Source organism: Phaethon lepturus, unplaced genomic scaffold, assembly GCF_000687285.1.
Source record: "Phaethon lepturus isolate BGI_N335 unplaced genomic scaffold, ASM68728v1 scaffold21861, whole genome shotgun sequence".
In the NCBI taxonomy this organism is placed as follows: domain Eukaryota; kingdom Metazoa; phylum Chordata; class Aves; order Phaethontiformes; family Phaethontidae; genus Phaethon; species Phaethon lepturus.
Genome location: NW_010520076.1, coordinates 16,251 through 27,805, shown reverse-complemented (window position 1 = coordinate 27,805; position 11,555 = coordinate 16,251). Strand labels below are relative to the sequence as shown.

General features: G+C 36.7%; 1 protein-coding gene across 1 annotated transcript; it reads left to right on the top strand.

Moving 5' to 3' along the window:
* Positions 1-374: 374 nt before the first annotated feature.
* On the top strand, positions 375-9,766 carry MTFR2 (mitochondrial fission regulator 2; the record flags this gene model as incomplete). Its single annotated transcript, XM_010297284.1, has 7 exons — positions 375-506; positions 895-999; positions 1,228-1,352; positions 3,959-4,167; positions 5,331-5,631; positions 7,927-8,110; positions 9,668-9,766. Coding segments are annotated over 7 exons (1,155 nt in total), but the record flags the coding sequence as incomplete, so codon positions are not given.
* Between the last annotated feature and the right edge of the window lie 1,789 nt (positions 9,767-11,555).

Here is an 11,555-nt window from a genome sequence, read left to right as displayed (position 1 = left end):
TCTTTGAACAGACAGAAAAAGAATCAGTAACATTAGCTGTTACGTTTTGTTATTTTAAACGAAAGGCACCGTAACGGTTCCCAAGTAGCAGTTAATCCTGTGTTTTCAGAGACCTGGGAAAGGTATTGTATGGGAAACTGGAAAGGTTAATTGTTGCAGCGTCGGGGTCTGATGTTAGAGTGTGAGATTATGGGCAGCTCTTTAGTCATGGGTGTCAATAGTGGAGGCACTGCTGCAACTTGTAGTTCTGAGGAAGTTCTTGGTTTATTTACGTGAAACTACTAAAGTATCTCTAGGAGTGCTAGTTTAATCTGAGCTATCCTGGTTATTTTCTGGTTTCATTGTTGGGAGTTCTTGCTTTTTTATTTTCACAGGCCGTATTTTTGGAAACCCGTGTATTCATCAGCAGTATCAGTCGTACAGTCAGAACGTGCCTTCCTTCAGCAACCTCATCAAGAAGGCATTTCCAGCAGTTATATGCAGTCATAAAGAAGTATCAGGTCAAGGTATGTTAAACTTAGTTCATTTCTTGACTAATTTTTTTCCCCAAGACATACATAGATGCATATAGTTATGCAGGCACTCTCAAGTGTACTTTTTTGTGTCAGTAGGTCAGAATATTACTTGCTACATTCTTTGTTGGCCTTTGTGCAACTCTAAAATATACTGGGTACAGGCTGTATCTTGGCAGTGTTTTGGAACCAGTCTGTTAAAGCCAGCGTAGGCCCCTCTGAACTTTCAGCTTGAGAAGAGCACTGAAAAGTTAGGTTAACCTAACTGTGTTATAGTTAATTACATATAACACAATTTAATATTACTTAATCACTTTTTAAATTTTAAGATCTGAGGGCTTTGATTTTTGCTTCTCAGATTAAAAGGTATTCTGATTTTTAGGTCGTATCTATTTGCAAAAAAAAGGAATATGGATCTACTCGAAGTGTTGTGCGTAGACTTGGGACAATTCTTTCCTTAGAACCCTACCCAAGACCTTATTTTCAGGTAAGTGATTTATTGTTATACATATGCATCAGCTATTTAAGTTTTCTAGTTTTTTAATTTAGTGATTGCTTTCCTGTTCTTTTTAGCTTGTGTAATTCTTGTGTTGTATGCCTTATCCTCACCGTTTTCAACATGGTTACAGCACTGTCTTAAAAATTCCTGTCGCGGAGGCAGAACTTTTACTATGTGCTGAATCTGGTTTCTCTTTTTTTGCTTGTTTGTTTTTAGGTTGTTCAAGACCCAAGTCCATTGGGTAATGACGAACAAAGCATAGCTCCAGCTCCTGTAGCTCCATCACTTGCTGATATCCTGTGGGTGGCAAATGATGAAGGACAAGCATTTACTAGACTTAGGTAAGTAAATGTCCTGGTTTAACCCCCAGCTGGCAGCTAAGCACCATGCAGCTGCTCAATCACTCCCCCTTGGTCGGTTGGTAGAGAGAGTCAGAAGGGTAAAAGTGAGAACACTCATGGGTTGAGATAAAGACAGTTTAATAGGGAAAACAAAAGCTGCACATGCAAGCAAAGCAAAACACGGAATTCGCTTACCACTTCCTATCAGCGGGCAGGTGTTCAGCCATCTCCAGGAAAGCAGGGCTCCATCGTGTCTAACAGTTACTTGGCAAAGCAAACACCATCACTCCGAATGCACCCCCCTTCCTTCTTCCCCTAGCTGTAAATGCTGAGCATGATGTCATATGGTATGGAATATCCCTTTGGTCAGTTGGGGTCAGCTGTCCTGGTTGTGTGCCTTCTCAACTTGTGTAGCCTCAGCCTACTCATTGGTGGAGTGGGGTGAGAAGCAGAGAAGGCCTTGACTCTGTGTAAGCACTGCTCAGGAATAATGAAGTCACCCCTGTATTAACAACACTGTTTTCAGCACAGATCCAAAATGTAGCCTCATACTAGCTACTATGAAGAAAACTTACTATCCCATCTAAAACCAGTAAAAGTATAAAAAGGAGTAATAGAAGTAACATGTCATCTGTTCTTTATGTTGTGAAGTTTTGTGTTTGTTTTTCTTTTTTCCTAGCCCCTTCAGGGTTCCAGCTAGACCAACCCTGGAAACTTTGTTTTTTTGGGGGGACAGTTCCTGCTTACCTGGAAACTCTTACTCCACAGAGTATTCTTATCTAAAATCTTATCTTCTGAAACGGAGTCCCCTCATTTCCTAGTATTATGTCAGATGCATTACTGGTATTTTAATTTGTTTTCACTCACAAAGTATTTTGTGAGAAAGGGAGTTTAAAGAAAACTTGGGTATTGCAACATACTGTAGGATTATTCTTATCTTTATCTTTTTAGTTTACATCAGTTTATCCATTTTGATAAACTTTATAAAGGGGAAAACAAGAAAAAATATTTAAATGTCTCGTTTTGACGTCCATCACTACAGTGCTATGTGTAAACCTTGATGGTTGCTTTGATGGAATGAAAAACATAATTTCTTTATTTTAAAAATTTGCCTTGAATATAGTTTATATAATTCTTTCTAGCTTTTGCAGAGTGCTAAAGGAAATTATTTTAACAATTATAAAATATTACAAGTACTGTGAAATGACAAATAATCCAGGAATTACCACACACAAATAGTATACAAGTCTTCCTCCCACTAGAGAAGAAATAGAAAGTTGTCTTACTGTTCCTCTAAAGGATATGTTCAAAAGCAGAGGATGAGTCAGAGCCAGAACCAAGATTAAAATTTTGACTCTCGTCTTGTACTACATCTGTATTTGACAATGTAATTCTACTTCATGTGGGCATGAGTTTATGATCTTTGTGCTTCTTGCTGGTAATGAAACTACAAGAAACTGATGAAATGACATACTTTTTATTAGAGAAGTTTTGATAAAGCTGTGTTTCATCTTATGATTCCTGAGATGTTAGTGCTGAATTATTGAAGTTTTTTTCTGCAGCAGCTGTAAAATACTGGAAGAATAAGAATATCGTTAAAAGGAACTGTGGCCTGTTTGGTCTTGCTTGTGCTGTTCTTCAGTTGGTCTGATTCACAGATCCATGAAAATTCATTCTTTTGTTTTCATTCTTTCTTCTTCCTCCTCTTCTCCTGGCTCTGTGGGATGTTTTTCAAGAACAAGTATTCTAATTGAGACCTTTATCTTCTGAGGCAGTGTGAAGAGCAAGTGTTTTTGGCAAATCAGAAAGCAATGCTGCAGGTCTCATTTGAAGTAAAAGGATGATTAATATAAGGGAAAAGGGCTCGTTTTGTTTCAAACAAAGCTTAGTGCATCTTGAATAAAGTGAATTTAACTTCTTTCTTTGTTTCGTAATGAAATTCTGGTAGTCTGAGTTTACACTCATTCTATATTTTAAGGTTATTTCTGCAGGCATAGCCTTGAAACAGTTTTTACACTTAAAACCTGAGACTTGTATCACAATTTTCTAATGCAGGCTGTGTTCATATGTAGCTTACAGAAGATGAGATTCTTATTCTGTGTGTATTAAAATTAATCATTATTCTCCAGTATTTTTTCTGAAAGATTGCAACTTCTTTGCTGGTTGTACTGTTCATCTTGCAGAGTTTGATGAATGACTAAAATGTATGAAGCCTAATTAAGAGTTCATGATCATTTGACTCTCCCTGCCTTTCATATCTACTGTTTCAGGTAGGGAGGAGGGAGATACACCTCTGTGTTGTCAGTGTAATAGCTATTGAATAACAACTCAATCCTACATTATGACCTTAAGATGTGTAATCTATTAATGAGTAAATTATCTGACTATTTTTTATGATGACTTTCCAAGGTTCTGTGTCATACTTGAGCAAAGGGAGACTTAAAATATTTTTAAGGTTATGAGTAGTTAAAAGAGTAAAGTCTTCTTAAATAGTTTGCAAACTTATGTCTTGCTGAACGATGATAAGTTGCTTGAACAGATGGAAAGTTTTGAGATTTCCATTGCTGGCTGACCCTTTTGAAACTGTGTCTTTTTTTGCTTTCTAGGACTGAATTGTGGAGAAAAAGTACAGCTTATGACTTGCATCCATCTGTAGATTCAATAAAAATTGTTCCAAAAAACAGTACGCAAAAAGACAGTGTTGTTGATCAAGCAGCACTCCAGAAAATTTCTGCGCTTGAAGAAGAGCTAACCTTTCTTCGTGCTCAGATTGCTGCCATTGTTTCAACACAGACATTGGGAAGCATTTCACCAAGTAAGCCATTCTGGTTTGAAGCAAACCAGTTTTCCTTTTCTTGCCTTAGAGTTCCTGCTCGCAGCTTGCCATATCTGATATTGATAGAGAATATTTCCAATCTCTGTAACTGAAATTACACCAACAAAATTTGCAGAATATAATATTCTGTCTCTTTCCAGTATTTGGTGCCAATTCCTCCTTCTTTCTAATAGTCTGTTTGCCAATTTTGAATGCAGTGGATCCTAAGTGATCTTTATCCTTATTTCCATGTTTGTGAAGGAGCTTAGTAACAACACTATCCACGTGCTACAAATTACTGCTTTGAAAAGTTAGACTATTAATTATCCTTTTTGGGTTTTGTACTGTTTCTGACAAGTTATCAAAAGAATGGACAAAAAAGTATTATAAGGAAGACAGGTTCAAGCTTTTACAAAAATGAATGCTGCAATAGATTTGTCTAACAGCCACTAGAGTATCCAAGATTGAAATTCATATTGGAGATCAACTATTTTGTCTATTTTCTTATATTCTCTTCATCTCCACCCACCCCTACTCCCCTGCCTTCCCCGAAAAAAGAAGTTTTGAGGTCTTGATTGTTTTACTTGCAGACTAACCACACTGATTGAAACATTTGTAGTATGTAACAGGTAGTTACATTTGTGTCCATTGTGCCAAGTGAACTTAAACAGTTCAGGCACCTCTCTGCTTCATGTAGATGTTCTGTTGTCTCTTCTTTTATCACTTCTCCATTGCGCTCAGTATTGTAGTCTATTTTGCGTGTTTTGTGGCTATCTTTTGCTTCATGTGGGATATTCTAACCTTCAGGCTATTGAGAATGAACTGTATGTAGTAGCAGGCTGCTTTGCTGTCGGAGTACTGCTTTGCTGATCTATCTAGTGCTTAGATTGAAGACACAAATGGAGAAACTCAGAGCAGCACAAGATACCTCAGATCCATTATTTCATGTGTTCTGAATCTGTGGCTTTGAAATAAAAAATGTTCTTTGTTTTAAATGTAATTCTTCTGTGGTATAATGTGTGAGGTGTGTAAGAAAGTGCTTTGAGGGATGTCTTTATCTTGGCTTAAAACTGAGTCACTCTAGATGTTGCTTAATATTGCTAAACGTGAAGGTATACTGACTAAAAATAAAAGCACTGTTTTTCTTTTATAAGTGCATCCAGAAGTTTTTAAAAAGTTCAACCCTCCCGATGGATTTTACCCAGTGCCAGCCATGACTTCTACACCATTGTCCGTCTCTCACAATCACTTTGTAATTCCCTCACCTCCTCCACTTCCTTCTGGTGTACCATCTGGTGTTGATGCTAGGAATTCAGCAGTTGAACTTGTAAAACAACGTCGTGCTGCAAGAAACAGTGATTCAGCTGCAGCTGGTAGTGCTGATCACCAGAGGACAAAGAACATTCCTAGTATGATGGATGTTTTGAAAGACCTAAACAAAGTTCAGTTGCGAGCTATTGAGAGGTAGGTTGAACTGAATGTGTATCAGAGTAAGCACTTAAGCAGCACCAGAGAGCATCAATGTGAGATGACATTTAATGAGCAGCTACTGCTGACAAATTTAAGATTGGCAACTTCTTAATTCATAGCTTGGCATGTAAGATACTTGTGACATGGCTTTTAGATGCATTTAAAACATGCAGAGTATCACAGCATTTAAAACTAGTTTCCCTGCTTTAGTATACAAATCTCAGGTTGGTGTGGGGAGGTGGGTATGTTGCTATCTGTAGATTGCTTACAAAGTTGCCTGTACAGTCACAGGAAATTGATATGAACAAATAAACTTTTTGGATTCACTGTCAAAGGACAAATCCTTGGGGAAAATCAGAAAAATATTGTTAACATTCCAAAAGTATTCTGGTGCTAGCTTTGAAGTGTTAAAGAAAATACATGCTATATCTTTTATTGAAAATGTTTAGTAAATTTGTATTTCAGGAGTGCAATTGGATTATAAATATTTTTAATGGTCTACTGTTTTGATGGTGAACACAGTTGACATGTTACAAAAATGCACTACTAAAGACTCAGCTCAGTGTTTGTCTGCTATGCTAGGTGTGATGGAGGTTGTCAGATGCTGTTCTGAACTTCTTGAGTTGAAAAAGTATATAAGAACAACTGGGTCTATAATGAATATTTGCAGCTCTTAATGTGGGAAGAATGTCACTTACCAAAACTTACTGCATTCTTATTTCAGCATTTTCTTAACTGTGAGCTTTATCCCTGAAAATAACTAGCACAAGTCTTGAGCAAATTATCTATGTGCAACTCTAAAGCATATCTTTACACTTTTGATGACATTCTCACAGTAAATAAAGCAAGTATAAAATACACTTGGATAAACCATTGTGTTTCCTTATTCATGTTTTCTTCCCTATAATTCTATGTACAGTAAATGAAGAAAGTGAAATATTCAGGTTGACAGTTTTAACAACCATTATGTTAGGCAGGGGCATAATTAGTAGGAAGTGGCAGGTGTGCATCCAAAATTCTTCCTGCTTTTAGGAATCACCTGTACTCTGAAGGCAGAACTTAGCTGAATAATGAATTTATATTGTTGGAGGGAGTAATGATCAAAATTGCTATAATCTTTCAGGCGGCAGTCTGACAGTATTTTAATGTGAGCACTGTAAGGGGAAGGCCTCTGTTCTCAGAAGCTGAGAGCCTGAAGATCCCATTTTCTACCACCTAAGCACCAGCTTTCACATTGGGCAAGTGTTCTAACAGCTTGATTTTATAGGAAGGGTGAACTTAATCCTTTCAGGCTTCATGTTAAATGACATCTATTGTAACTGCCAGACTTTGAGCTCAGTGCTGTCACTGTGCATTAATAGGTATGACTCATTGGCCTGGAGATAGCACTTCACTAGCAGAAGTGTGAATACTCTGTTTTTTTTTTTTTCCAAATAGCTCAGTGGTTAGGAAGCCTTTCTTATTATTTATTTTCTTGGTCTAGTCACTAACTTCCACATTTATATTAGGTCTTGGGCTGCAGGTGCTGTTTTGATCTTACATCTCTTTGCTATCTAGATTTTGAATTTGATAAGAACACTTTTCTGAATTAAAACACAAACTCCACTTTCTAATTTTTGCCTATAAAATTTTCATATTTGTATGCTCAAGTGCTCACTCGGAGGGAAAAACTGTCTTTGAAGCCTTTATGCCACATCTGATGATAATTTTTTTAATAATGAAACTTGAGTTAAGTGTGGTTTATAAATGGGGCTTATGGTCACCTGGCTGCATATTTGACAAAATTGTTGTTTTCTTTAAATATAATTGCTCTGAGGAATTTTCTAGGTTTGCTCTTTCTTGTGAGACCATAGAAAGGCATACTGTTTCAAACTGAAAATTAATGACATTTAAATCAAGTTATGTTCACAATGGTTATGAAATATGTTAGTAGGAGATTCCCACAAACATACCTTAATATAACTTATAAATGACACCTGCTATGAAAACTGCACATTTTGCCTTTTTTCCTCATTATTTATTTGCATTACTTTAATACTTTGTGTTGACTTACTGTAATTTTTCTTTATGGAACAGCATCAAGTTGTATTTTCAAGCTAAAAATCTGGCTGACAAGTTGTTGGGTATGCTTGTATTGGTCCTATTTGGTGAATTGCTGTAAAATAACATCAGCACAGTATTTGGGTAATCATGGATTTGTAGGGTAGGGTATATACAGAAGTTGTATTTCTATATTTTGGATCACTCGGCACAGGATTAAAAACAGGAAACAATTTTCCTTTTTTGTAGGTCACCTGGAGGTACTCCTCTTTCTAGACCCAGAAAGAAGCAAAGTTCAGATTGGGATCCAGTTGCTCTACTAACTCATGCACTAAAGCAGAAATTTGCACATAAAAATGAAGATGATGATTCCCTGGACAAAGAAAATCGATCTTTTGATAGCTCCTCATTTTCTAGTCCAGAGATCCCACTGGTACGTTTTCATATAAGAATGTGTTTTTATGTTCTTGAAGTGATGGCTGTTTTCATGGATAGTTGCAGGGTTTTTACAAGTCTACAGCTTCTCTACAATGTTTTTAAGCAATCAGTGTAGGTAGCTGCCTTTTTTTTTTCCCAAGTATAATCAAGGCAGAGAATCTCAAAGATTGATTATTTTGGGTGGATTTAGACTGATAATACACTTCTAGATGTGCCAAGAGGAAAAACTTAGAAGACTGACTTTAAAAATTCAGCTCATAGTTGATTAAACTATGGACATTTGCTTGATGTTAACTGGCAGGTGTCCATGTATAGAAACTGTCTAGTTAGCATATTTGACTTCTTGACTAACTAATCTTACAAATAAAGATACTAGGAAGGTACAGACAGGTCTGACTAACACGTGCTATGTGTTCAGAAATTAAAATGAAAGCATTGACTGTAATATTTTTCTTTGAGGTAGCATCATTTCTACACAGTTTGCATCTTTACCCAGAATGAGATGTGATTCTGAATGCTGTTGCAAAGCCCATGAAAAATACAGTTTTTCATATGAACACGAAAAATGTGGTAGACAGCTTTCAGACTGAGGTGATTCTGAGCAGTGGTTTGTATAGAGCAGCCTGTGCAAGCTGCTTCAATTTACACAGTCCAACGGTACTATCGGTTATTTGTTAGACTTCCACAAACTTCAGCACTGCTTAGACGAGATGGATAGAAATAGGTGGCAGTAATTTAAACTGTGTCTCTGTTTAGCAATTCTTATCTTTATATCTTAAGAGTGAAATAAAGGTTTGGACTGTGGCATCTGTTAGCAAAATGGAGGAAAACAATAATGCAAAACATATCATGGAAATCCAGACATTCTTTGAAGGCCCCTGCTTATATGTGGGCTACCTGATTGGCTGAAAATTAAGGTGTGTGTGTTTTCCCATTTCCAGCTATAGTGATTTTTTTTTTTAATATCAGCTGCCACAAGTATTTTGCAAGTGAAATGTAGCATATATTTTACAGACTGTAGTGAGTCAACAGCTCTGGTGCAGTCTTAATAAATTTCCCTATTGACTTTTTTGCCCAAAGAAAAAATTAGAAAATAGAAAATTAGATTTTTATTTTGGATGCTGCATACCATTGCGTTGTATAGCTGACATACTTGATTCTAGCTACAAAAAAAAAAAAAAAAAAAAAAATCAAAGTTAGATCCTGGAGCAGCTTGTTTATGGAATAGCTTATGTTCCAGGATCTAAAAGGTGAATTACAAAGTCCTGGAAGAAAGACTGCTTAAGGCCAGCATGTTTATGTGTAAATATAGAAAGATGGGCTTTTTCTGTTTAAAGCAGAATAATCTCATGAGGTTGTAATCAAACTCCAATTGTTTACCCTTGAGTGTTTTGAAGAATAAATGTACTTAAAGCAATTGCACAGGTTTATTATTTTACTCTTCCTATGTTAAGAGAAGTGCAACAACTCTTCCAAACTGTCTTTGTTGTAAACATCATCTCATTCAGTTGTCTTGGGCATAATTTTGTTTAATTCCATCCCTGCTCCCCAGGTTGGACGTTGCAGTCCGAAGTCAAATGCAAAATCTAGCCTTATAAGAACTGATGAAGTTAAACAGGCATCAACATGTAAAGTGAGAGCTCATATTTAACGGACTTCTGAGGAAACTTCATAGTATATGTAAGTGGCAGGTCTGCTTTGAAACTGCTGTAATGTGCTCTAGAACATGTCTCTCCTATGCTGTTGAAGTTTGGGTTGTGGACTTTGTAAAATTTTTTCTTTCTTCTCCTTAGATTCCCAGCAGGCGAACTTGTAAATGTGATGCACACGACCAAAAAAAGGTTTTTATTGCTGTGAAGCAGTGTGTTTGAAACTGGGGAAATGCAGGAAATAAGTGTGTGTGAAAGAAAAATAATTATTGGTGTGGCAGCTGCGGTGTGCACTCTGTTTGCACTTCAGTGTAAATGATAAGGAAGTGTAAACTTTCTGTTAGTGTGTTATAGATAACTGACTGTATATAATTGATGGTAGCTAATATTGTTTCATTAAAATGGCATAGCTGCCTCAGTTTTCTTTTGCAGTTTGCCGATGCAACTCCATATTCCATGTGCAAACAGTGTTCTAACTTATTTTGGATCAGTAGATAAACTTTAATGTTTGTGAAAATTTGTCGTGCTGTAAATAAACTGCAGGTTGTCTGTTAAATGCCTATAATATGGGGAAGTTGTATTCTGAGATAAAAAAGTCCTTGTAGAGAGATCTGCTAGCATGTAGTGTAATTTCCACATGTAAATAAACATTAACTTCTTCCTTGGCTTCTCCATATGAAGCCTGTTTTGTTCACAAGAGTTTATAAAATAAAATTTTCTTTGTATCACAGATATGTGTGGTAGTGGCATTTTGTGTTGCAGACTAATTTCATAAGAACTGATCATATTGGACAACTTCTTAAATTGTATTAGCTAAAATGAATTAAAATAGAGCTTACATTTTTTCCTGCCAGAGTACTTGGAGTCCCTTATTTATGAAATTATTATGATCCACTGCTTACAATAGCTGCCTTCACTTAATCTTTTGTCTACTGATCCTGATGTATGAAACAAAAATCCTATCAGTTAGACTGTGGACAGTGTCCCTTGTATGTCCTGCATGTCTCCTGTCTCCCTGCCTGCTTAAACAAAGTAAACTAGCAGCTGCATTCCCTCTTACTGCTGAGTCTTATTTGCACAGTTGTAAGAGATTACTGTACAAATCCCATACTTCTGTTTTAAAATTAAAAGTTGTCTTTTGACAAAAAATGGACCTTAAATGACTTGCAGTTTCATGCTTCTAAAATCATGTTTTCTAGATGGGTTTTTTAATTCAGTAATTACTGAACTTTATCCCATTCTCCCATTCCTTTCTCAGTCCATAACAGTTTGACCTTCCCTTTCTCTCCACTTTCAAAATAAGCATTTGCTGCATTCTCTACCTCAACATGCCAACTTCTATGAAATCCCTACAGAATACCCAGCCTGGCCTTATACTTAGCAAGTCTCCCCTTCTCTGGTCTCTAATATATGAGGACAGCTGGGGAGCAAGTGAAGGAATTCCATGCAGTGCTTGCAGAAGAGGATGTGAAGGCAGGTGAGTCCTGGTGAGCATAAGGCATATGAATCAGCTCCCTTTTGCTCAGTATCTGCAGTGTTATGAGGTGGAGCAAGTTATCTCCTGTATTACATCAGCATTCTTAGATCCAGGGCACCTCAGGGTTTGTGGCCGTTCTGTTGTGACTGACAAACGTGAAGGTGGAATTCTTGCTGTGAGGCTGAATCTGTGAAACTCTGGATACAGTAGTTGTCTCCCTTACTTCCATTGTTTTATGTGACCAGCAGTTTCTTCAGGAAGAATGATTATTTTGGACTCCTTTTGTATGTGTTTTCTGTTCTCTCCAGGTTTCA